General features: G+C 47.4%; 2 protein-coding genes across 9 annotated transcripts in view; one reads left to right on the plus strand and one right to left on the minus strand.

Moving 5' to 3' along the window:
- Positions 1–10: 10 nt before the first annotated feature.
- On the plus strand, positions 11–11,463 carry LOC110489674 (basic helix-loop-helix domain-containing protein USF3). Of its 8 annotated transcripts, none has more exons than XM_021562429.3 (8): positions 64–848; positions 1,345–1,400; positions 1,773–1,897; positions 1,979–2,010; positions 2,112–2,194; positions 2,782–2,878; positions 3,361–8,843; positions 9,026–11,463. In XM_021562429.3, exons 3-8 carry the CDS (start codon positions 1,854–1,856, stop codon positions 10,754–10,756), a joined length of 7,470 nt encoding a protein of 2,489 aa, XP_021418104.3. In that variant the 5' UTR covers positions 64–848; positions 1,345–1,400; positions 1,773–1,853; the 3' UTR covers positions 10,757–11,463. The 8 variants fall into 8 exon arrangements, with proteins under 8 accessions (XP_021418103.3, XP_021418104.3, XP_021418109.3 ...); XM_021562431.3 differs by lacking the exon at positions 64–848 and adding an exon at positions 1,000–1,067; XM_021562428.3 differs by lacking the exon at positions 1,345–1,400 and having other exon boundaries at positions 11–848.
- Positions 11,464–11,557: 94 nt separating this feature from the next.
- The window catches only part of LOC110489675 (brother of CDO), a 48,527-nt gene continuing 33,381 nt past the window's right edge, over positions 11,558–26,703 (minus strand). Inside the window, exons 4-17 of the mRNA XM_021562436.3 lie at positions 23,351–23,497; positions 18,936–19,079; positions 18,491–18,784; positions 16,947–17,491; positions 16,476–16,641; positions 16,286–16,354; positions 15,617–15,829; positions 15,200–15,378; positions 14,858–15,080; positions 14,520–14,702; positions 13,542–13,753; positions 13,296–13,384; positions 13,015–13,178; positions 11,558–12,865 (exon numbers count right to left, since the gene is read on the minus strand). Of these exons, the coding sequence (XP_021418111.3) occupies positions 12,711–12,865; positions 13,015–13,178; positions 13,296–13,384; positions 13,542–13,753; positions 14,520–14,702; positions 14,858–15,080; positions 15,200–15,378; positions 15,617–15,829; positions 16,286–16,354; positions 16,476–16,641; positions 16,947–17,491; positions 18,491–18,784; positions 18,936–19,079; positions 23,351–23,497 (2,783 nt within the window). The 3' untranslated portion in view covers positions 11,558–12,710. The remainder of the gene's footprint in view (positions 12,866–13,014; positions 13,179–13,295; positions 13,385–13,541; positions 13,754–14,519; positions 14,703–14,857; positions 15,081–15,199; positions 15,379–15,616; positions 15,830–16,285; positions 16,355–16,475; positions 16,642–16,946; positions 17,492–18,490; positions 18,785–18,935; positions 19,080–23,350; positions 23,498–26,703) is intronic.

Raw genomic sequence — 26,703 nt, forward strand, 5'->3', positions numbered from 1 at the left:
GGCGTTGTGAGACAACCACTCCCGCAACATACCATGACGTATTGGATATTTGTTAAATCATTATTTATTGAAGTTCTTGTCTCATCATTGATTCGCTGCATGCTAACGTGCCAATTATTTGTTTAGCATAGCAACGTCGAAGGATTAGAATGAAAAGACTGGGTCAAAACATGAAAAAGTAACTAATGCTGCGCTTGGATCGTCTTTCAATGAGAGCACGATGGTAAATGCCGTCACCGTAGACCGGACTTGCAGCCAGAGTTCAAATATCTCATCTTGCCGTGAGCCATATCATAATTTTCTACCGGATGTTGTTTAGCAGTGATTTGTTTACTGAAATTACCATAGCAACGCATACCATCGTGCTGGCTTACCTTTGCGGTCACCCGCATTCTTCTTTTTTAATAAATAAAAAACGCTTTCTTGTCCCGAAATGCCGACTGGTATGGCAGTTTTTGCGTCCCTCTTCTAACGCAGCATAACGACCAGCCGTCCCACTTGTAATTATTTTGGAATATTCGGTGAGGGTTGTTGACGTCGAGAGATGCTACTAGCCTCATGAATAGCCATCTCGAGACAACTCAAAGTTGCCGGGGTGTCACGTGTCCTACTTATATCAGTACAATCGTAACAACATAAGCATTATATTATATCAAATAAACCTCGCGTGGCAAATAAGACATTCACTGTTTTGTTTAGCAAATTCGACACTGGCCTCCATTCTAAAAATAAAAAAATATGCCACCTGCTGGAGGGAGACAGATTTTCCGCCGAGTTGGGCCTCTTCCTCCTCTCTGGGAAAACCAAAGTTTTGACAGGAACTAAATTCCAAAATGGGGAAGGTACAGGTAAGTTGCTAGCTAATTAATTTAATAATTTTCCTAATTCAGAAGTGATTTGCCAATCACAAGGGTGATTTGCCAATTTTTCCAGGCGGCCTTTTGATTGCATTATTTTGTTCACTAAGTAAGCTTGATGTGAAGCCTAGCTAGCTAACACTGCTAGCTAGCAAGCTGGGGGGTGGGTGTTTATATTTCCACGATATTGTTATCCCATGTACTGTGCATGTGAGTATGATTGTTGTGTTTTATTTCTGTCGTTCAAATTAATACTTCAAAAGAGGGCTTATTTTATGCGAACCTACTTTAACATCAGGATAGCAGTGCTAGTTAGCTAATGAGCTAACGTTAACTACCTAACAAGTAAGTTAGGTTCAAAATGGGGATGTTTATGGGTCAACTCACTTTGCCAACATCACGTTTGTTCGCCAAGAATAACCGCTATTGCCCGCAATATATTTCATTCAAGGCAGCATGTCAGATAATATTAATTCATTATTTTCAGGTAGCTAACTGGGATAGCCGACTCGCTCAGCGTTGGACTAAGCTCATTGTTTACATGTAAGGCCACAGTATCTTTAATTCCAACGACCTGGTTATTGGCAAGGGTCTGCTTTCCGCATATCGTCCCATCTTGTTGTGATAAATAGATGCAGCACAGTGTTATTCAGAATAAACACAGCTAACTAGTAGATGGTGATTATCACAGAATTTCAACCATATAAATGCTTAATAACAAAACGGTTGTGTGGCTCATGTCTGACCTTACAAATTAGTTGTTAACATCATGGGGCTACTTGCATTTGAGAGGACTGTTGTTGCTGAACAGCCGTGTCTTATTCATGAGTGTGCATCTGTTACATATTTATAATCAAGTGTTTTGTCTAGTCATCATCCCTCCTCACTCCTTGGTCTCTTATGTTTGGGTTGCAGATCGGCCAGGGAAGGGATTTGATGGTAGGCCTGCAAGCGGGGTGACCAGTGCCTGTTATACAGGCAGTAGAGTAGGCCAGGATGCCAGAGATGACAGAGAACCAGACTCCTGGCCATAAACCACGGTAAGGGCAAATAAAATCTCCTGCATTTAAGTTTTCAGGCACCCAACATTGTCTAGCCTCTTTATCCATTTTCTCTTTCAGAAAGAAGAAAAACAAGGAATCTCACAATGCAGGTGAAATATTGTTGTTGTAGTTTGGCCTTTCCTGTCATTTCCCAGCATTTCCTGGGAGTGACTCACTAAGTTTTTGTTTGTTTTGTTTGGTTGTCCTTAAGTTGAGAGACAGCGAAAAGAGAAGATCAATGCTGGAATTAACCGTATTGGGGACCTTCTACCATGTTCCCAGGCACTGAAGCAGGTAACACAGGCTGCGTTTAGACAGGCAGCCCAATTCTGATATTTTCATTAATTGGTCTATTGCCCAATCAGATCAGCTATTAAAAATCCTGAGCTTTGCAGCGGTCTAAGGCAGTGCTAGAGGCGTCACTACAGACCCCGGTTCGATCCTGAGTTGTATCACAACCGGCCGTGATCAGGAGTCCCGTAGGGCAGCGCACAATTAGCCCAGCATCATTAGGGTTAGGGAAAGGTTTGGACGGGGTAGGCCGTCATTGTAAATAAGAACAAATTCTTAACTGACTTCCCTAGTTAAATAAAGGTTAAAAAATAAAAGATCTGACCTGAAAAGATCTTATGTGATTGGTCAAAAGACCAATTAGTGCAAAACGGATCATAATTGACCTGTCTGTGTTAAACACAGCCACACACACACTCCTTTGTGTGTTTTTGCACCGAACCATAGAACTTACAGGCTCGGTTCTTTTCTCAAGGTGTGATATTTATCCTTTGGTCTGAGGCTGTAGCTCCTGTTGATATCCTGCTGTATGCGTTTGTCTTGTGTCAGTCTCCATGTAAATCCCATGCTGACATCCCCTTCGTCTTTAGAGTAAGAACATGATCCTTGACCAGGCCTACCTTTACATAAGTGAGCTGCAGAAACAAAATGACGCCATGCTTCTCGAAGGGGGAGAACGAGTACAAGGTGTGTGCTTCACAATAAGTAGGGTGTGACAGTTCATTTTCCAATTTGTTTGCTTGCATTTTACAGTGTTTGAGCGTACACGTCTAGTTGTGCCAGTCTGTCTACATACAGTGTTTGAGCGTACACGTCTAGTTGTGCCAGTCTGTCTACATACAGTGTTTGAGCGTACACGTCTAGTTGTGCCAGTCTGTCTACATAGTGTTTGAGCGTACACGTCTAGTTGTGCCAGTCTGTCTACATACAGTGTTTGAGCGTACACATCTAGTTGTGCCAGTCTGTCTACATACAGTGTTTGAGCGTACACGTCTAGTTGTGCCAGTCTGTCTACATACAGTGTTTGAATCTACCTGTGTGAGGTACTGATAATATATGCCATTTAGCAGATGCTTTTATCCGAAGCTGTTTTTGCATACATATAACATACAGGTGTTTGAGAATCTGTGTTGACGACCACTCATCCTTGTTGTCTCCAATCCCTGCAGTTGAGGAGATCCGGCGGCTGCGGCGTCAGCTGGACGAGCTGCGGAGGGAGAGCGGCCACTACATTGAGTTGCTCAAAGCCCACGACATCAACTTCCTGGACGACCCCACCGTCCACTGGAAGGGAAAGCTGCGCTGTGCAAAGGTCGCCAAAGTAACGCCCACTCACCAGCTACCCAAAGGAATTATTGTCTACTCCAATGGGAATGTGATATGCCCAGCAGGGAAGGAACCTAGTCCAGCTTCCGATCTGGGGAAGCAACCAGTCATGGCTGGGATTGTTCAGTCGTCTTGTGACATCACAGCAGGGGTTAGGGTGAACGTGGCTCTTCAGCACGTCAGTGTCCCTTCCTCTGCCCCTCCGCTCCTCCCTAAGGCAACCCTAGCCCCTATAGTGTCTACACCTGGCATGAAGCTGGTGGAACAGTGTGTAGAAGAGGTACCTTTAGCCCCCAAACTACCCCCCTCTGTGTCCTACATCACCCTCCAGGGTATCTGCCCACTCCCCACGGTCACTGCAGCCTTGCCCCAGCCTGCCACCCCAGCCCCTAGTCTCCCCGTTGCAGCCAGTTTGACCACCCCACTCTCGCTCCATCCTGTCCCCAGCTTTACAGCCCTTCCCCAGGTCATAACCACCCAGAACGCTGCCACCAGGACTATGAGCTATACGACTATCAACAGCAGCCCAACCGTCCTCGGGGCCAGTGCAGCAGGGAGCACACAGACCACCTGGACTACCTTACAGCTGGCTGGGAACACAGTGCAACCTGTCTGCCAGGCACTCCCCACCCCAGAGACTAGCACCTCTGGGCAGCAGAGTATCCAACAAATTGTGGGCACTAAACTATCAGTTCAACCCATTCATATTCAAATGAGGCCACAGGTAACCATACAGCCCCAGGCACCCATCACTGCCCATATCCAAGCCCAGCCTTCCATCCAGAGGACACCCCAGCTACGGCCAGCTATCCTGGCCCAGCACCAGCCCCAGCCAGTCATGGCTTCCCAGCCACACTGTACTGTCCTCCCTCAGTCAGCCATCATGCCCCGGCCTGCTGTGGTAGCCCACTCAACTATGATATCACGACCTCAACCTGCTGTACAACAACAGGCAACAGTCCCCTCCCATCCACAGACTGTCCTCATGACTCAACCCCAACCAGCTATGCTTCCTCAGGTCCAGGCTCAAGCCCACCCCCAGGCAGCTGTTAGGCCCCTCCTCCAGACCATGCAGGTATTGCAAATGAACCCTACTGGGACAGCAAATGCTGGGGTAACGACTCCCCAGAACACTAACAACCCGAGTGTTGTCATCCTACAGCAGGCCAATCCCTGCTCAGCCCAGTCGGTTGTCAGTGACGACTTAACCAATCAGACGCCTTGTCAGCACATCGTCATCATCCAGGCCTCCAATCAGCCTCCACCTGCACCTCCTCAGAAACCTCAGGTTGTCATGGTGCCTGCAGCAGCACCCAATCAGATTGTCGCTACCAGCTCCACAACTTCCACCACTGGGCAACAGATCGTTGGGGGTAAACAGTTGGTTCACATTCTACCACGTCCCGTCCCTCAAACCCAGACACCCCAAGCCCCCCCGGTTCCCCCGAACCCTCAGACCATCACTGTGAACGGGCAGGTGTTTGCCTTGCAGCCCATGAAGACCTCTGAAAAGTCAGGCTGTAAGGGTGGCCAGAGCAGTCTCCAGCTGATCCAGCCCAGCACCGCTGAGGAGCCCAGCACCACTAAGGAGCCCACCACCAACATGCACACCCTGGGAGCCCTCAGCAGTCTCAACCAGAGCATCTCACAGGACATGCCGTCGTGCATCTCCACCCAGAGTAATGTCCAGCGAACCCTAGCCTCACCATCCTACTCTATAGTGCCACAGCAGAAGCCATCTTCTGTCCCCATTTTAGCAGCTCCACACAGTTCCCCCGTCAGGCAGATCCAGATCCCCAGTGTGACTCCACACAGACCAGGGCTGGCGATGGGTACAGGGAAGGCCTTGTGGAGTCAGCCTGAAACAGCCTCAGTGCCCAGACCTAAGAGGGCCATCACCAAGAGGACCAAGTTAGTGAGTAAGAAGGAGCCCAAACAGGGACGGCCTGTCATTATCTCAGCGAAGCCAGTGGCTTTAACAGGGGACCGTCTGGAACAAGAGGTCCCTGTGCCTCAGGGAATCCCATCCTCTGTTGCTGTGACAGTTCAGCCAAAGCCACTCCCTGTCAGCACTACAGCTAACACACCCACAGTTAGTAGTAGTGAGGCTTCAACACAGACCAGACCTGTTGAGCTTAGTATCAACTCTACACTGTCCTCTCCTGAAGGTAATAGTGTGACTACTAGTTCATATAGTGGACCAACTGTCTCCAGTGAATGCACCACACAGAGTAAAACCTCTGTGACAAGTGTCACTCCGTGTACAGCAGCAGTTAGTAGTAGTAGTATTTTTAGCTCCACACAGAGTGAACTCATTATCACTAGTGTTGTGAGTCTAGCTACTGTCACTTCTGCAGCAGATAAGCCTACAGTCACTTCTACTGTTTCTTCTCAGAGTAAACAACCTGCGGTCGCCGTTAGTGACAGGTCCACTCACCTCAGACTTACAGACACTTCTACTGTTTCTTCTCAGAGTAAACAACCTGCGGTCGCCGTTAGTGACAGGTCCACTCACCTCAGACCTACAGACACTTCTACTGTTTCTTCTCAGAGTAAACAACCTGCGGTCGCCGTTAGTGACAGGTCCACTCACCTCAGACCTACAGTCACTTCTACTGTTTCTTCTCAGAGTAAACAACCTGCGGTCGCCGTTAGTGACAGGTCCACTCACCTCAGACTTACAGACACTTCTACTGTTTCTTCTCAGAGTAAACAACCTGCGGTCGCCGTTAGTGACCGGTCCACTCACCTCAGACCTACAGTCACTTCTACAGTTTCTTCTCAGAGTAAACAACCTGCGGTCGCCGTTAGTGACCGGTCCACTCACCTCAGACCTACAGTCACTTCTACTGTTTCTTCTCAGAGTAAACAACCTGCGGTCGCCGTTAGTGACCGGTCCACTCACCTCAGACCTACAGTCACTTCTACTGTTTCTTCTCAGAGTAAACAACCTGCGGTCGCCGTTAGTGACAGGTCCAATCACCTCAGACCTACAGTCACTTCTACTGTTTCTTCTCAGAGTAAACAACCTGCGGTCACCGTTAGTGACAGGTCCACTCACCTCAGACCTACAGTCACACAGAACAGACAGCCGGTCAGTACTACTATCAGCACTGTGCAAACTAGATCAGCTATCACTAATGGCAGTTCTAGACAGAGCAGATCTATCGGTGCCTCTTCCACAGAGACTAGATCTAGGTCTACGGGTGTGATGTCTTCAGCAGCATGTCAACCCTCAGTTAGCACTGTAAACTCAATAGGAAATAGACCAGTGGCGTCTCTCCAGTCTGCTCAGCTCACTTTGTCATCACAGGGTCAGACCAAGCCAGCCAACAGCCAGGAGTCTCAGCCTACAACCCAGACCCAGTCCCAGCCCGTGGCTTCTCCTTCGGGCCCCTCCTCTCCAACCCCCTGTTCTGGCACCCTGTCTTTTGCCTCACCCTCTGTAACAGTCCCCATGACCATGCCATCAGAATACAGGAAATGGGTCCCCTATAACAGACCCTCGACCCAGCAAATGACCATGCCCACTTCCACACCATCCCATCCTGCTGAGCTGAAAGTGACAGCAGTGTCAGGCAGGGAGAAGGAACCTCGGGCAGAAGGCCACCCCAGCGCAGCGATGGAGAAAGCGAGCGTGAGGAGTGATGCTGCTCCCTCTAGAATGGACTACACTCTCCCACAGCAGGTGTACGTGCTAGACCACGAACCCTTGGATCAGCCTCCAGCTCCTAACAGACAGACTGACTCGCTCATGTCTGGTGGCGCAGGTGGTGGAAGGGGCTTCTCTGTGGCGTCTATGCTTCCCACAGGCCACAGTGTCAGTTCCTCGCCTGGTCATTTTGGACCGTTTACTTTTGCCAGCGAGCAGACTGATATCCTGGCTATGTTGGAGCAGGACAGTCCTGGGAGGAGGGTGGGGGGCTGCACCGTGGACAACTCCACCTCAACAAACACCCCAACACCTGCATGGGAACCCAACTCCAAGTCCCAGCAAGCCTCCAACAATAAAGAGAGGAGTGCTGGACAACAGACAAAGCTCACCAAACAGATGGAGACTCCAGTGGCTAAACAGGTGTCTGTTAGGGTCCAGGCTGGAGATCAGACATCCGCAGTCAGACATCCACAGAACATCTCCTTCTCCCAGTCCCACTCTCACCCCCAGAGCCAGGCCCAGTCTGGTACTTCCGGCACCCTCAGCGTCAACAATCTGATCCGGCCCAGCTCCAGCCAACAGCAGGCCTACCCAGGCTCCCTCAGTCTGGCTGGGCAGCAGGGCTCAGTCCCATCCCCTGCGGGGAACTCAGCCCATGTTTCCCAAACCTCTACCTCTGTCCTTCTTCCCTTCTCAGGTTCAGTCCAGCTGAACGAGTACGCCCCCCTGATGAGGGTGGGTGAGCCGCGATACATCAAGGACTTTTCCAAGAGGCCAGCCCAGGATGATGTGATACTGTCCAGCAGTAACAAGCGACAGAAGACCTGCTCGTCGGCCTCTAACGTGGGCCGCATGGAGGTCAAACCCCTGGACCACAGCCAGATGATGGTACCCCAGCTACCCCCTACCACCTCATCCATCATGACCAGGATCAACCCAGACGGAGTGGGTACCCTGTTCTCGGGCAACACCTTCATGAGTACAATGCTCCGACCCACCGAGAGCCACTGCACCCCCCAGCTGCCCACACAGGAACACAACCAACCAGGTGTGCTCCACCTGCCCCATGGCCACCCCCAGCATGGTGCACCCCAGCCAGGCCAACACCTTGGGGGCAACCCCTACCTGAAGCAGCAGCAGCAGCAACAACAACAACAACAACAACAACAGGACCACCAGGGGCACCACCTGTACCAGCTCCAGCATCACCTGACCCAGCCTGACCCTGCACACCTCCACAGCCTCCACCAGAGGGCGCTTCAGCAGGTCCAGAAGAAGCGGGGGCTGGTTGGAGGGGGTCAGAAACAACACCACCAGGAGAAGGGAGGAGTTCAGCAGCACCAGCATCAACAGTCACAACAATCACATCAACAACAACCTCAAACACACCAGCAGCACCAGCAACAGTCGCAGCAGCACCAGCAACAGTCACAACAACAGCACCAACAGCAAACACAACAACAGCACCAACCACAAGCCCTGTCACAGCAGCAACATCTGCAACAACAGCAGCACCAGCAGCAGAGCTCCCACTCCAGACACCAGCACCTCCAGCAGCAACAGATCCAGCACTTTGGGTCGCAGCACCAGGAGAAGAGCTGTGAGGCCCAGCCAGGACCAGCGGGACCCCGAGGTCACCACAGCAGCCACCTGGCCCAGGAACACCTCAAGGTACAGGAACTACTGAGGCTGTGTTGAATACATAATGATGATGATTTTATTATCTTGTTTTGTGGCTCTGAGTATACATTAAAAACATGTGCCCGCCCTCCATTAGGATGATTTACAATAAAGTCTGTTTTCTGTATGTTTTTATCCATTATTTTCTTCTCTCCTCTTTCCCCTCCCTTCAGTCTGATCAGGACCACAGCACCCTGCAGAGGCTGATGAGCTCTAGAAACCTGGAGCAGCACCTGACCTCCCAGCCCAGCAACCCTGCCTCCCAGCCCTCCGACCTGGGCTGTGCTCCCCCGCGCCAGGATCACCACCGCGTCTCCAGCTACTCTGCAGAGGCCCTCATTGGGAAGGGCTCGTCTAGTGATGAGCAGCAGCGCATGGTGCTTCATCTGCAGGCCACCCGCGGTACTACACAGGAACAGCCAGACCTACGGGGATACCTGGACACACCCAGAGTGAAGGGCAATGTCACACACAACCCTCAGAGCCGGCTGCCCCCAGACCACCCAGGTTCTGCAGACGTCCAGAGGGTCTCTGAGTGTCCTCCGTTTAAAACAATGGCCGGTGCTGAAGGGGGGCATCAGCTGGGGGGCTTTGAGGACATGACACCTAAATCAGGTCCCTCTTCTCAGAGAGGCCAGCAGGGGGGTTTCAGGATGAACCAGGGGCCTCCAGGGGATGGGCGAACCCGTGGGGGGTACAGTGGACCCCATCCTGGGATGCAGATTGGTGCTCCAGGTCTTACCCGGGACCAGGAGGGGTGTCATCAGAGTTTTATGCAGAGTCTCCTGGAGCAGACCGACCACCAGAGGGCAGTCCAGTGCTGTCCTCCGGTCAGTATGGAGTACGGCTGTGTGTCTGGCAGCTCTGTAGGGGACATGCAGGCTAAAGCATCCAGCCCCAGTGTTCCTCCCACTCAGAAGGCCCCAGCTATGAGGCTTGGGGAGTGCAACAAGGGCCACATTCCTCATGGTAGTGGGAACATGGGCACCCACCCAGGGGTACGGACAGGCCTCCCCCACCCCCTTACCCCCCACAACAGCTCTGAGCCAGGCCGCACCACAGCCTCCTCCAGACCGCCCACCGCAGTCAGCCAGCGCTCCCGCCAAATCACCCAGGAGGCCCAGAGCGGGAAGCTGAGGCCTGGAGAGCGACCACGGTCAGGCAGCCTGAGACCTGGGAACCCCTTTGAGCCTGACGTCCACCTGCTGGGTCGACCACAGTCGGGGAGTGAGGCGCGGCGCAGCAGTATCGTTCGCTTTATGGCAGACAGTGCCCAGGTCTCCGGGGACAACAACCTGGTGCCTGACCAACACCTGGCCCAGAACTTTGGCTTCTCCTTCATGCCGGATGGAGGAATGAACCTCCCTCCTATCAACGCCAACCCTACTTTCATCCCCCCTGTTAGCCAGACCAACTCCTCCCGCCCCTCGGCCCTGCTCCCCGTAGAGCCGCAGAACACCTTACCCTCCTTCTACCCCTCCTACCCCCCTGCCGCCCACCCCAGCCTGGCCAGCGACATCCCCATCCAGTACTTCTCCAACCAGATGTTCACCAGCCCCGGCACCGACAAGAGCAGTTCTGCCCCCCTCAACAACCGCTTCGGCTCCATCCTGTCTCCCCCGCGCTCCGTAGGGTTCGCCCAGGCAACCTTCCCCCTACTCTCAGACATGCCCCCTATGCCCATCAGCAACTCGTCTGGCATCACCCCACACCTGTCCAACTTCAGTCTCACTTCGCTGTTCCCTGAGATCGCCACGGCGATGCAGCCTGATGGTTCTGCCATGCCAATGTCCCCTTTGCTGTCGCTCTCCAACAATTCCTCTGCAGACTCAGGCAAGCAGCCCAACCGCCTCGCCCACAACATCAGCCATATCCTGGGGCATGATGGGAGCTCTGCCGTGTAGGTGAGGGGACTTAAGGTGTTGTCGTGCCAACGTGGCAGTCAGGAATGTTCTGATTCCATTTCAGACTAAACATTTACTGAGTTGTATTACGTGGAGTAATGTCATGCCATGGCCAATTGAATTGACAGGATTTCAACTGTTCTGTTTGGATTAAAGTGGGTGGAAGGGCTGATCTTTTCTGTTGGTCAGCTGAATGGTTTTTATCATATTATTTATGGTTAGTGTTATACTTTAACTTCCTGGCAGTTCTATCGATACCCTAACATGGCAGTGGTTGCCCTAGTTACTGAAGTCATAGAATTTCACTGATCAGGCACTCCTATGGCTCTAGGATGGGGGAAATGAAGCTCGTAAACCATATGGTTTGCAAATAGGTCTGACTTATCTGCTAGTAAAATTATATGAAGAGTTTTGTAATTTCATTGACTAACTTCTAATGAGGATCCATTCTCAAACTTAAATTGACTAACTTAAAATCAGGGTGTACAGTACAGAATATATGAGATGTTTTGTAAATAAGTTTATGATAATTGTTAGTTTGATATGTGTGTATCTGTAAATAAATAAAGTTGATTACATTTTTTTTATTGATTAGAACCATGTCTGTAAATGTCCAGTTGTCATCAGTTTCCCTCCCTAAATAGTCACAGTACTATAGGGGCCTTCAGTTGGGTGAAGGACAAATCAAGTGAGGGATGAATCTGAAAGTCTTTGAAAGAAGAGTCTTTGATTACACCTAATTTCAATTTTGTGCAAACCATTTAACAGGGTTAAAATGAAATGCAAAAACAACCAAGGAAATGTCATTATAAGCTTTATTTACATGCAATAGTGCTTCTGCCTGTGTAACCACGATGTCTACACACATAAAGATGGGTTATAGATTCAGGAACTCCTTCATTTTGATCTCAGATGCCTCGTGGGGAAGGCTAATACTGATGCACCTAGTTGTGAGGGAAGAATAATACTGGCACGCCAGTCAGATTCCCTCACAAGGCACAGTCGTTTGGAGTAGTGGCCAGCATAAACAGACTGTCATTTCTGTCTAGAATAAAATGGAGCAGATTAAACTTCCAGAATCTTTCCCATTCAGCGATAAGGGGAAAAAAATCATGCTCCCAAAAATAAATAACTATACAATATATAAATCTCTCTGTTCTGTAAAAATAACAAAAGGCAGAATGCTTTGAAGTTGCATACGTCCGTTAATACTTTGTTAATGATGAAAAATGCATAATATTTCTCAGTTATTTCTATACGAAACGGAAGACGTTGAGAATCGCACCCCTATGACAACACAGAACAGGTTTGAAGTGGGAGTATATGCACAACACTGCATCACAACATACATGAGGGTTATGTCCAATGTGCATTATCATTGAGCATATTCAGGTAGTACCTCGTCCAAATGCTTGCTCTCCAGTCGCCTCTACTGAGCAGCACAACCCTGTCCGTTGGTCTTTTATTTCCAGCTGAGGATAGTAAAATAACCAGATGTCTGAGTTGTGGAAAATGTGAATTCTACAGGGAATGACTGAGGAGACTGGTAGATGTGCTGCTGATGCCTGGTCAGAGAGACGGTGGAATGACACTTCTCTCCATCCTGTAGTATCTCATCCACATTCTATTGAAGATTTCATTTGTGACTTAAATCAGTACCAGGATTGGGATCACATTCACGAAATGCAGACATTAATATATACGAACAGAGATCTGTCTTTATAACACAGTAGGATTACAGCGTGATAACAGAAACTCCCTTTGTCCTGGTTGTAGCGACAGGACCCACAGATAAGTGTCTTTCAGTATGAACATATCCTTGTACACAGCATAAAACAACGTTTTTGTATGTACAAAAGCATAAATATATAAATATCTGTGATACAAAAATAAATACTTTTTGTTTTCTGTTTTTCTGATAGTGTTTTTCAAGTGTCCATTTAATCTGACGGTGTCAGGCAGATTGTTCTACCAGCGGTGTTTCACTCTGGAGGATGTTCACTTCCTGGAGTGGAAGTGCATCTTGGGATTCTGGCGTTGTAGCTGCTGAGGTTGTCGCCTTGGAGTTCTCCTCCTCCAGTGATAGAGGAGAGGGAGAGCAGGGTGGGTCTACACAGACAGAGGGGAGTAAAATACATGTTTATATAAAATGGTCATTTGAAATCTGCAGTGGGCATAACACACATTCATAGCTCCTTAAGCGTGAGGTAAATGCATAAGTTGCATAATGTTAAAGTTTTGTGAGAACGGACTTGTACCTTGATTGATGGCATTCTCCTTTATGATGTCCCCAGTGTAAAAACGGGAGTTCCCCGTCAGGTCCTGACTGCTGATTGGCTGTTCTGAGGTGTTGAGTAGCTGGAGGGTGGAGTCTTCGGGCAGAAAGCAGTGATCTTCTCCGTCCCCATGATGCTCAGGCTCACTGAGAGGAGGGACATGTTTGGGTGAGAATGCTTCTATACACACACACGTGTACATACACGCACAGAGACGGACCGACTGACTGAAATTGAGGATGTGAGAACAGTCCTGTACATACCTGTTAGAGTAGTGGTAGACTGGGACGTGTCCGTTTGACATGGTCTGTGCTAGTAGCGTGCCACACTCCATATCATACTGCACATCCTCCTGCAACAGGAACAAGAGACATCAGTTAGACTTCTGTTATTCATGAAAAACAATGTGCTCAAAACTGATATGCTCCCAACAGGGATTTATCGGTGAGAAGCACAAGACACAAACTTGGTGAGCTTAGGTTCCCAATGGGGATGGAACTCAGTCTGACCTGATGTAGTCCTGGCAGGCAGTGTGTGGGCCGATGGTGTTTCCCGTTGGAGGTGTACAGTCCGATGGGTGGGTAGATGGCGTGCGGTGGGGGCAAGTGGGGGTCCAGGGGGCAATGCCCGACCAGTGCCAGGCCCTGCAGGGGCACCATGGTGTACTGGCAGGAGGAGACGGGCGACGCCACAGCTGGGAAACACAGGTCTGACATTTCCTCTGGAGGGGAGAAAACACAAGCACCGTTGTTAGACATGGAAGGATTCCAGGGCTGATATATCAAGGGAATAGTCCATTCAAAATGGCGTGATTGGTCAGTAACATTTTAGTCATTTAGTAGATGCTCTTCTCCAGAGTGCATTCATCTTAAGATGGCTTCAATACATCTGACAAACAGATTATAGTCAGTATATTTTTCCTCAATAAAGTGTCATAAAGGGGAGAGGAACTATACTTTTTTGTACGTTTACCCCTTTTTCTCCCCAATTGGTAGTTACAGTCTTGTCCCATTGCTGCAACTCCCCTACGTACTCGGGAGAGGCAACGGTCAAGAGCCATCTGACCAAGTCGCCCTGCTTCTTCTTGACACACTGCTTGCTTAACTGTCCAACTGGTGACCGAAGTCACCTTGCAGGTGCCCAGCTCTTTACAAGGAGTCGCTAGAGCCCGATGGGACAAGGACATCCCCGCTAGCCAAACCCTCCCACAACCGCGACGACGCTGGGCCAAATGTGCGCCGCCTCATGGGTCTCCCGGTCATGGCCGGCTGTGACACAGCTTGGGATCGAACCCGGGGCTGTAGTGACTCCTCAAGCACTACGATGCAGTGCCTTAGACCGCTGCGCCACTCAGGAGGCCTCAGGAGGGGGAATATCTGAGATACTCTTTGAGTTCAAACAACTACAGTTGTTTTTGTGACTAAATCGAACTTGATCCAACAACTACTATCACCACCCTCCTCATCATCATCCTCGTCACTACTCACTCTCTTTGGCCCAGGCTCTCCACAGGCAGAAGGGGATGAAGGCTACGATGATGAACACGAGGGCCCCCAGGACCACGCCCACTATGAGGTAGGGGAGGTCGCTGGGGCGGGGCACAGGCCCCCCGGAGTGCTCTGGTCTCTGGGACGACGTCTCCGACGGGGAGGGCCGCTGGTTCAGACGAGCTGGGGGAGGGAGGGGTTCATTTAGTTGATGTAACATTTATTACAGTCAGGTTATCAAATTCATTCTAGAAACAATGTTGCTTTTTTAGCATTTCTCTGTGACAGTACACGTGTGAATGAGATGGCTATACAGGTAGAGACAGAGATCTGCTTACCTTTAGTTTCTAAGATAACCACGTTGCCAAACTCGCTCTCTCCCCCCTCGTTGAAGCTCTGCATCTTGATGTCGTAGGCCGTCTCAGGCTGCAGGTCACTGATGGAGTGCCAGTAGCGGTCACCCTCCACCACGTCCTTCTTATAGTCACTGTCGTTGTCACTGTCTGTCGGCCGGTAGAAGATGTAGAAACCGTAGACGGGGGTGTTGTTGACGGCAGTGTACTGTGGTGAGAAAAAATATGAAAGATTGAATATTAACAAAATTACAGTAATTTGAGTTTTCAGCCATTGGTATAAGATGACAACACAAACATAAAGGACACACAGCCTGTTCCACTCACTGTCCATTTGAGGATGATGGTAGTCTCGTTGATGGCTTCATTATAAGTGATGTATGGTCCGTCTACAGGGCGTTCGTTGGGCCTGCCGCCACCCAGCACCGTGTAGGCCTTAGAAGGGACACTGGGGGGGCTGGCGCCAATGACATTCACTGCCAACACACGGAACTTATAAGACATGCCTACAGGGAAACAGAAAGCACACACAGGTTAAAATAACCAAACAAACCTCTGTCTTTCTCTGACCACACTAATGGAGACCAGATGGTAACCGTGTTGATTACTTAGTCATTATTCAAATAGGTATGATTATGATGATTACTAAAACAGTAATGTTGATGATAATCAGTCATGCTAATGATGAGGATGATGAGGCCATTTGTCATGAGGGATAACGATGATGATGGTGATGAAGCTCACCTTTCTCCAGGCCAGTGATCTCCACAGACAGTCGTTGGGGGGGGATATTAGTGACAGCCACCTCCCATTCCCCCCCTCCCTTCCCTTTCAGCTTCTTAAACTCCACCCGGAATGACTGGATGGGGAAACCACGGTTACCGCGCGGGATCCACGTTACGTACGCAGACGTCTCTGTCGCCGTGGAGATGGTGGGCTTATCAGGGGCCTCGGGAGCTGTGGAAAAGTGATAGAAGTTAAACGGACATCAAATCTATTATTGGTCCATATTAATGCACACATAACCACACTGACACAAGGACAGACTTACTCTCAATAACACACTGAAGCTAAAACACTCAGACACAAGGACAGACTCACTCTCAATAACACTAGAGCCAAAACACTCAGACACAAGGACAGACTCACTCTCAATAACACTAAAGCCAAAACACTCACAGACACAAGCAGGTAACGTAAACAATGTACAAAGACTTACTGTGAGCTCATCCTTTAGTGTTAAAAGTGAGAGAGAGATCAAGACAGATCACATGTTAGTACAGAGTAGAAGAGTGAGGGGGTTAATAACAACTGTCAGGATGTTAGAAACAGCTGAAAGGGCTAAGAGTTAGAACTGTGGTCCATCTATGTTCCAACCATGCTGGACAGTAGGAGAGGGGGACGGGGACTTACGAGAGAGGCGAGGTGATGGTACTGCAGGAGTTTTAGGAGGCTCGTTCTGTCCCCCTGGACCCCTACGACCTGTTGGCACGGAAACAAGAGTATTAGCAAAAATACACAAATACCGGGGAATGCGTCAACATGGGGACATTTATGATAATCATTTGGATGAATAAATGAATCAATAGGTAAATAAATGTACCTTTGCCTGTCCTGAAGGTCATCATGGCCGGTTGTCCCAGGCCAGCACAGTTCTTAGCAGACATCTCCACCTCGTACAGACTGGCTGGCTGCAGCTTGGCCAGGGTCAGCTTGTGGAGAGACCCAGATATACAGCTGCTGGTCCACTCACCTGGAGGGTCCTCAATCTGATAGAGAGAAGAGAGGAGGCATTAGTTAGTTTGTGAGGACATGTAAAGACATATGTCGTTGTAGACAACATTATATAATATCTATTTCATTTAGCATTTTTTATTTTATTAGTTGTACTATTTAAATATTGATTACTGCACTGTTGGGTAGAGCATGCGAGTTAAGCATTTCACTGTACTTATGGATGTGGCAATAAAAGCGGAACTTAACATGTAGTTGTAGACAAATATAAATCTACACTGAATAAGCATAACAGTGTGTGTATTAGTACATGTGGGTTTCTGAGTTAACCAGCATGTACCTTTCTGTACTTGACGATGTACTCCACCACAGCAGAGCCGCCATCGTGGCGAGGTTTCCAGGTCAGATCATAGAAGTCGGCCTTGACAGTCCTGGGCTGGCTGAGGATGACAGGGGCCTCTGCCACAGAGATCTGCCCAGTCAGCTCAGAGCAGTCCAGGGTCAGCACGCTACCCGTGGCCCCGGGCTTCACTGGGACCTGCTCCCGCAGCACCTTGTCTGGGCTCAGGGGACACAGGCTGGACGTCAGCTTCCCTGACCGTGACGGGTTACTGGTTGGCAAGGTGACCAGTCTGGCAGCGGCCTGCGAGCTGCCCACGCCGTTCTCAGCCATGCACTGGTACAGACCATCATCCTGTGGGCCCACGTTGATGACACGCAGCACGCGGGCAGACAGGCGGTGGCGTGGCGACGTGGCCAGGGGGCTGGCGTTGTGGAGCCATACGACAGAGGGGGTGGGTTTACCCTTGGCCTGGCAGCTGAAGCGTGCGTTCTCCCCCCACATCACTTCCTGTTGCTGGAGCTCTACGATCACCTGGGGAGGCTCTACAGAGACAGAGAGAGATGGTTAGTTTGTGTATTGGGAGTATAATGTAAGGTCATGTCTAGCATATATGCTTGAATAATGGCTGATTGTGAGTGACTGTATGGTTGTGTGGGAGTGAGCTTGATTAAGTCTTAATTAAGTCTGTCTGTATGGTTGTGTGGGAGTGAGCTTGATTAAGTCTTAAGTATGTCTGTATGGTTGTGTGGGAGTGAGCTTGATTAAGTCTTAAGTATGTCTGTATGGTTGTGTGGGAGTGAGCTTGATTAAGTCTTAAGTATGTCTGTATGGTTGTGTGGGAGTGAGCTTGATTAAGTCTTAAGTATGTCTGTATGGTTGTGCGTGCCGGCGTGTGTGTTCATGTATATTTGTGTGTGTGTGTGTGTGTGTGTGTGTGTGTGTGTGTGTGTGTGTGTGTGTGTGTGTGTGTGTGTGTGTGTGTGTGTGTGTGTGTGTGTGTGTCTGTGTGAGTGTGTGAGTGAGTGAGTGAGTGCCGTGCAGAGACTTTCCAAGCCAGTCAGTTGATGGTTGGCTGGTCATGAAGAGGCAGAATTCATTATCCCTTCAGCAGCCCTCACACTTTAATTAGTGCCAGCTGCTACGAGACGAGCACACAACCCAAACTCACACAGAACCAGTGTAAAAACACTGACCCAGTCCTGCTATGAGAGCTCTGCCTCCACACACATTCTAAATAACACAACCCTGCCCTTTTATGTTTCCCAACAACACTCTGCCAAGCTCACACACACACAAACACACAGCACCCACTATTCTCTCGCTTCGCCAAACGGGAGTCAGTCTAATCATCAAGTCTCTCCTCACGAAAACCCCGTCAAATGGAAGGACTCCATAAGCCAAGTTAACCCCACCTCACTGTTACAGTAACTCTGGTTCAGATCCTTTCACAACTTGTAATATGTGTCATCACACAGGGCCTTCAGAGGAACAGGAACCTACAAACCTCCATAGCACCTCATCTTAGTTTCGGCCCAACTCACCGAACACCAGCACGTCATACATCACTGTAGCGGCGCTCTCCGATCCGATGCCGTTGTCAGCGTGACACGCATACGTCCCTGAGTCGCCCTCGCCCGCCGAGTCAATCAGCAGGTTGCTGAGCAGAAAGCGCGTGTTGTTATGGAAACGCAGGTCCTGGCCGTCCTTGGCCCATGTGACCTGCGGGGTCGGGATGCCGCTGGCCACACATTCCAGAACCAGACGCTGTCCCTTAGTGACCATGATGGAGCGAGACACTGGGGGGTAGATGATATGGGCTGCCTCTGATGTTGAACCTAGAGGGAGGGAGGGAGGGAGGGGTTGTTTATCAATGAAGTCTAACTGGCCTTGTTCTAATCTTATTAAGAGGTATTTCAATGTTACAAATCACATCACTTTATCATGCTCATAATGAGAGTTTGGTCGTGTTTGGTCATGGTGACTCACGGCGTATGCGCAGGCGGTCAGTGGAGGTGGAGGTCTTGACTTCCTGTGTGACAGGGTTGTAAGCAGCACACTTGTAAGGCCCCTCGTCGTCCAGAGTGGCGTTGGCTATCTGCAGGTTCCCTGATGGCATGATCAGGTAGTTCCCTGTTCACAGACAGACAGAGGGAGTTTTTTAAACATTGAGGCTACACTGGGTAGGTACTGGATAGTGATAGGCCAACACAATTACAACTGGTCCGAGAGACAATTCTGTCGCTGTAATCCTCGGGCATAGACAGGGCAAGCCCTCTAAAGTGAGCTCCAAAAGTATTGGGACAGTGACCCACTGTTGTTTTGGCTCTGTACTCCAGCAGTTTGCATTTGGAATGATACAATCACTATGAGGTTTAAAGTGCAGACTGTCAGTTTTAATATGGGGGTATTTTCATCCATATCAGGTGAACGGTTTAGAAAATCCAGCACTTTTCTACATATTCCCCCCATTTTAGGCGGCCAAAAGTATTGGGACAAATTCAAAAGTTTAGTACTTTCGAAAGTAAAGTTTAGTATTTGGTCCCATATGCATAGCGTGTAATGACTGCATCAAGCTTGTGACTAAACATTTGTTGGATGCATTTTCTGTTTGTTTTGGTTGTGTTTCAGATGATTTTGTGCCCAATAGAAATGAATGGTAAATAATGTATTGGGTTATATTGGAGTCACTTTTGTTGTAAATAAGAATAGAATAGGTAAACACGTCTACGTTAATGTGGATGCTGCCATGATTATGGATCATCCTGAATGAATTGTGAATAATGAAGAGTTGTCATACCCCTCCCAAAAATGCTAACCTCCCCTGTTATTGTAATAGTGAGAGGTTAGCATGTCTTGGGGGTATGATATTTGTGCGTCTGTAACTTTCTCACTCATCATTATTCACGATTCATTACCGATAACCATGGTAGCATACATATGAATGTAGAAGTGTTTAGAAACATATTCTTATTTAGAATAAAACTGACTCCAGAATTATAGTGACTTGAGTATCCTGAGCGGGCTTAACCATTAAAGCCGGGACCGAGAGACTGAAAAACAGCTTATCAGGGCCATCAGACTGTTAAATAGCCATTACTATCCGGCCTCCACCCAGTACCCTGCCCTGAACTTAGTCACAGTCACTAGCCGGGTACCACCCAGTTACTCAACCCTGCACCTTAGATGCTGCTGCCCTGTGTACATTGACATGGAATCACTGGTCACTTTAGTAATGTTTACATACTGTTTTACCCATTTCATATGTATATACTGTGTTCTAGTCAAGGCCATCCTATTTAACTACTGTACATACACTATGCTATCCTACATAATCTTCAGGTATACTACATATTATATCCACTTACTGTCCACAATGTCTATTCATCCCATAACATATATACACTACATGACCAAAAGTATGTGGACACCTGCTTGTCGAACATCTCATTCCAGAATCATGGGCATTAATATGGATTTGGTCCCCCCATTTGCTGATATAACAGCCTCCACTCTTCTGGGAAGTCTTTCCACTAGATGTTGGAACATTGCTGCAGGGTCTTGCTTCAATTCAGCCACAAGAGCATTAGTGAGGTCAGGCACTGATGTTGTGCGATTAGGCCTGGCTTGCAGTCAGCGTTCCAATTCATCCCAAAGGTTTTCGATGGGGTTGAGGTTAGGGCTCTGTGCAGGCCAGTCAAGTTCTTCCACACTGATCTCGACAAACCATTTCTTTATGGGCCTCACTTTGTGCACGGGGGCACAAAGTTGGAAGCACAGAATCATTAAGAATGTAATTGTATGCTGTAGCGTTAACATTTCCCTTCACTGGAATTAAGGGGCCTAGCCCGAACCATGAAAAGTAACCCCATACCATTATTCCTCCTCCACCAAACTTTACACTAGGCACTAGGCATTGGGTCAGGTAGCGTTCTCATGTCATCTGCCTAACCCAGATTCGTCCGTCTGACTGCCAGATGGTGAAGCGTGAATCATCACTCCAGAGAACGCGTTTCCACTGCTCCAGAATCCAATGGCTGCAAGCTTTACACCACTCCAGCCAACACTTGGCATTGCACATGGTGATCTTAGGCTTGTGTGCGGCTGCTCGACCAAGGAAACCCATTTCATGAAGCTACCGACAAACAGTTCTTGTGCCTACGTGCTTCCAGAGGCAGTTTGGAACTCGGTAGTGAGTTTTGCAACCGAGGACAGACGATTTTTGTGCGCTTGGTGCTTCAGCACGTGGCGGTCCTGTTTTGTAAGCTTGTGTGGCCTACCACTTCACGGCTGAGCTGAGCTGTCACAATACCATCACTTATAGTTGACTGGGGCAGCTCTAGCAAGGCCGAAATTTGACTTGTTGGAAAGGTGGTATCCTATGACGGTGCCACATTGAATGTCACTAAGCTCTTCAGTACAGGCCATTCTGCTGCCAATGATGGTCTATGGAAATCGCATGGCTGTGTGTTTGACTTTATACACCTGTCAGCCAACAAGTATGGTTGAAATAGCCAAATCCACTAAGTTGAAGGGGTTTCCACATACTTTTGTAAATATATATATACACTACCGGTCAAAAGTTTTAGAACACCTACTCATTCAAGGGTTTTTCTTTATTTTTACTATTTTCTACATTGTAGAATAATAGTGAAGACATCAAAACTATATAATAACACATATGGAAATATGTAGTAACCAAAAAAGTGTTTAACAAATAAAAATATATTTGAGATTTGAGATTCTTCAAATAGCCGCCACCCTTTGCCTTGATGACAGCTTTGCACAGTCTTGGCTTTTCCAACAGTCTTGAAGCCACACATGTGGAGATCATCCATTCACCTACTCTGCATCTCACAAAGACATGGCAGTTGGAACCAAAAATCTCAAATTTGGACTTCTTCTTATTGGTGTCCTTTAGTAGTGGTTTCTTTGCAGCAATTCGACCATGAAGGCCTGATTCATGCAGTGTCCTCTGAACAGTTGATGTTGAGATGTGTCTGTTGCTTGAACTCTGTAAAGAATTTATTTGGGCTGCAATTTCTGAGGTTGGTAACTCTAATGAACTTATCCTCTGCAGCAGGGGTAACTCTGGGTCTTCCTTTCCTGTGGCGGTCCTCATGAGAGACAGTTTCATCATAGCACTTGATGGTTTTTGAAGAAACTTTCAAAGTTCATAAAATTTTCTGTATTGACTGACCTTCATGTTTTAAAGTAATGATGGACTGTCTTTTCTCTTTGCTTATTTGAGCTGTTCTCGCCATAACATGGACTTGGTCTTTTAACAAATAGGGCCATCTTCTGTATACCACCCATACCTTGTCAAAAGACAACTGATTGGCTCAAACGCATTAAGAAGGAAAGACATTTCATAGATGACCTTTTAACAAGGCACACCTGTTCATTGAAATGCATTCCAGGTGACTATCTCATGAAGCTGGTTGAGAGAATGCCAAGAATGTACAAAGCTGTAATCAAGGCAAAGGGTGGCTACTTTGAAGAATCTCAAATATAAAATATATTTGTATTTGTTTAACACTTTTTTGGTTACGACATGATTCCATGTGTGTTATTTCCGTTTTGATGTCTTCGCTATTATTATACAATGTTTGAAATAATGAAAATAAATCAAATCCTTGAATGAGTAGGTGTCCAAACCTTTGACGGGTACTGTATATTTATTTATACTCCGGACTCCAACATTGCTCATACTAATATTTCTATATTTCCTAATTCCATTATTTTACTTTTTGATGTGTGTATTGTTGTGTATTGTTAGATATTACTGCACTGTTGGAGCTAGGAACACAAGCATTTTGCTACACCCGCAATAACATCTGCTAAACATGTGTATGCGACCAATAAAATGTGATTTGATTTGATTTAGGCCTACAGCACTTTCAACAACAGAGTGCACTGTCAGCACCAGCCACATGGTGGTGTCCTTGAGTCTCACAGAGAGACAGCCAGTGAACTCTCCTCAACGTGGTTATCATTTCCCTCTCTCTCTGTAAGCCACACATCCTCTCCTAAGGCTCCCAGCCATCTACATATCAGCCACAGAGAGGGCCTTTTTCTCTCAAATAACTCAAGAAATAAATGGTTGCAAAATAAACAAGAGTATTCCCATGTTTCAACATTACCCAGATAATTGCCTGCAGTTTAATGATGGGCCAGATAGCTCGGATAGATACAGCATTCCAGTAATCCAGGGAAAGATATAGTGAAAGAGAGAGAGATAAAGAGAGGGGGAGCGAAAGAGAGAGAGAATGCCAAAGAGAGAGAAAAAGTATTAATTACAGTAGAGTACAAGGAGAGAGAAAGAGGGAGGAAGTGAGAGGGGGATAGAATGCAAACTAGACAGGGAGAGAGAATAGGCCTGTAACAGAATGATCGATCCATACCCTTGGAGGTCTCGAGCCACTCCTGTTTGACACTGTAGCGGACCTGTGCCTTGGGCTGGCTCTCAGGGAGGTGACATACGATCACAGCCGTGTTCCCCTCATCCACCTCAATGTCCTGCTGGTCGTCTTGTTCAAAGTCACGCAACTCTGAAATACAGGGAGGACAAGAAAGAGGTCAGGAGAGACACTAACACACACAGATACACATAAACATGTCCCACCATGGAGCCAACCCTGTCAGAGCACCACAGAAGCTCTCCCATAAACACAATTGCGGAATATACACACATTTGCTTCCTCAACCAAGCCAGCCTGTGTAAGTGTTCCAGTCTGTAGTCCATCAATCTGGAGCAGGATGACAACACAATAACTATGAAATGGGAAGATGGGAACTACTAAAATGGGCATTCCAATTCAAGGCAATATTCTATAACAGTGCAAATGGACCAGTCCAGCGGCCATATTGGGCTGTATCATTCTAGATTGTTTGATTCATTCTACTTCTATGAATAGAGCATGTGTGTGTGTGTCAGAGCTGAGCAGGGGGCTGACTGTGGGACAGAGACTGAGGGCCTGCCTGGTTAGTGGTTGGTTACTGTGGGAAACTGGAGAGGGATTACTGGAGGGCCATGTGCTCCCACTCTGTCCTGCAGACACACAGTCTGCACAGCACAGACACTGGGCTGACCTGTAACCCCTCACCCCCCTCAGAGGGGGCCGCAGGGGCTGGACCAGGGGTCAGAGGTGAGCGGTGCCTGCCTCTAGAGTTTCAGGGAAAGAACAACCAGTTTGGATTGGGAGGAAATTGCGCTGCTAGGCTTTAGAATGCTGATGTCAGAGTGGGGGAGTAGACTACAGGATATTTAAGTGTTGAGGGAGAGAGAAAGAAAACAGTTTAATAGAGAGAAAAATAGAGAAGTGGAAAGAGGGAACATTCAACAACAATGATCAGAGCTGTAGTGTATGCTAGAGGCAGGGAATCCAGTGGTGAAATGAAACAAAAATACAACTCCCTCACCTAATTAAATGTCAACCAGTCTCTCTTGATTTATTCTGTTTCACAAAGATGGCGGCGCTCCATTATTTTCAGAGGTGCACAGCTAGTTGTTATTCTTGGACCGTTCAACTTTTTGTCAAAACAGAAGTAACCAAGCCACTCATATACAGTGGACTGACTAGACAACCAGATATGGTTGTTTACACTTCAATGTAGATGAACACAGCTTAGTTAAGACCAGAGTTAAGGCATCTACTGATATAAACACAATAGTGATTCACTTTAGATGCTGACTATACACCTTTACTGTGGGTGACTGAGAATGCATGATGTTTTTTCATATCTGATCTATTTCCGGTGCAGGCAGTGTGTGTGTTTCTGGCTTTCTGGGGGAATTTTTAAAAAGGAGAGGGGAGCTACAGGGGTTGGCCTTGACAGGTGCCGCCCTCCCACCCCCCACCCACCTCCACCCAACCCTGATTCCAAGAGAGATGGGACGCACAGGACCTGTCATGCTGAGTTGTGTCCCTGTGTCCCTGTGTCCCTGTGTCTCTGTGTCCCTGTGTCTGTGTCCCTGTGTCTGTGTCCCTGTGTCTCTGTGTCCCTGTGTCTCTGTGTCCCTGTGTCCCTGTGTCTCTGTGTCTCTGTGTGTGTCTGGACAGGAGTAGAGTCTCAAAGAGAGACTGTGATGCTCCATTTGCTAAATGAATCAGGCCCTGTTTTTACAGCTACCCCCTGACTCCCCCCTCTGACTCCCCCAGGCTCTACTAAATTCCTCCAACTATACCTTTAACCCCCTCCTCCCCACACCTCTCTCTATCCCTGCATTCTTCCACTGAACTGCCCTGTATGTGTGTCTCTCAGGTGAGAGACAGAAAGAAACAAGACAAAGACAAACAGACAAAGAGTGTATAAGTGACAGAGTATGAATAACTGTAGAACAACTATATAGGAATAACTGTAGAACAACTATATAGGAATAACTGTAGAACAACTATATAGGAATAACTATAGAACAACTATATAGGAATAACTGTAGAACAACTATATAGGAATAACTGTAGAACAACTATATAGGAATAACTGTAGAACAACTATATAGGAATAACTATAGAACAACTATATAGGAATAACTGTAGAACAACTATATAGGAATAACTATAGAACAACTATATAGGAATAACTGTAGAACAACTATATAGGAATAACTGTAGAACAACTATATAGGAATAACTGTAGAACAACTGTAGAACAACTATATAGGAATAACTGTAGAACAACTATATAGGAATAACTGTAGAACAACTATATAGGAATAACTGTAGAACAACTATATAGGAATAACTGTAGAACAACTATATAGGAATAACTGTAGAACAACTATATAGGAATAACTGTAGAACAACTATATAGGAATAACTGTAGAACAACTATATAGGAATAACTGTAGAACAACTATATAGGAATAACTGTAGAACAACTATATAGGAATAACTGTAGAACAACTATATAGGAATAACTGTAGAACAACTATATAGGAATAACTGTAGAACAACTATATAGGAATAACTATAGAACAACTATATAGGAATAACTGTAGAACAACTGTAGAACAACTATATAGGAATAACTGTAGAACAACTATATAGGAATAACTGTAGAACAACTATATAGGAATAACTGTAGAGCAACTATATAGGAATAACTGTAGAACAACTATATGGGAATAACTGTAGAACACTATATAGGAATAATTGTGTATGGAGTATGTGTGCATGGAGTGTGTGTGTGTGTGTGTGTGTGTGTGTGTGTGTGTGTGTGTGTGTGTGTGTGTGTGTGTGTGTGTGTGTGTGTGTGTGTGTGTGTGTGTGTGTGTGTGTGTGTGTGTGTGTGTGTGTGTGTATGTGTGTGTGTGTGGAGTATGTATTTATGGAGTATGTGTGTATGGAGAGTGTGTGTATGGAGTTTGTGTGTATGGAGTATGTGTGTATGGAGTATGTGTGAGTGTGTGTGTATGGAGTTTGTGTGTATGGAGTGTGTGTGAGTGTGTGTGTATGGTGTATGTGTGTATGGTGTATGTGTGTATGGTGTATGTGTGTAATACTCTTAATACTCATAATACTCTTCCTGGGGTCTACACAGAACATGACATAATACTCTTCCTGGGGTCTACACAGAACATGACATAATACTCTTCCTGTGGTCTACACAGAACATGACATAATACTATTCCTGGGGTCTACACAGAACATGACATAATACTCTTCCTGGGGTCTACACATAACATGACATAATACTCTTCCTGGGATCTACACAGAACATGACATAATACTCTTCCTGTGGTCCACACAGAACA

The sequence above is a fragment of the Oncorhynchus mykiss genome, chromosome 15 (assembly GCF_057628025.1).
Source record: "Oncorhynchus mykiss isolate SJ-2025 chromosome 15, ASM5762802v1, whole genome shotgun sequence".
Taxonomy (NCBI): domain Eukaryota; kingdom Metazoa; phylum Chordata; class Actinopteri; order Salmoniformes; family Salmonidae; genus Oncorhynchus; species Oncorhynchus mykiss.

Coding starts and splice junctions, on each gene's coding strand:
- LOC110489674 (XM_021562428.3), top strand. CDS start 1,854: ATGCCAGAGATGACAGAGAACCAGACTCCTGGCCATAAACCACG. Junction 2,879..3,360: donor AGGGGGAGAACGAGTACAAG/GTGTGTGCTTCA, acceptor CAATCCCTGCAG/TTGAGGAGATCCGGCGGCTG. Junction 8,844..9,025: donor TGGCCCAGGAACACCTCAAG/GTACAGGAACTA, acceptor CCCTCCCTTCAG/TCTGATCAGGACCACAGCAC.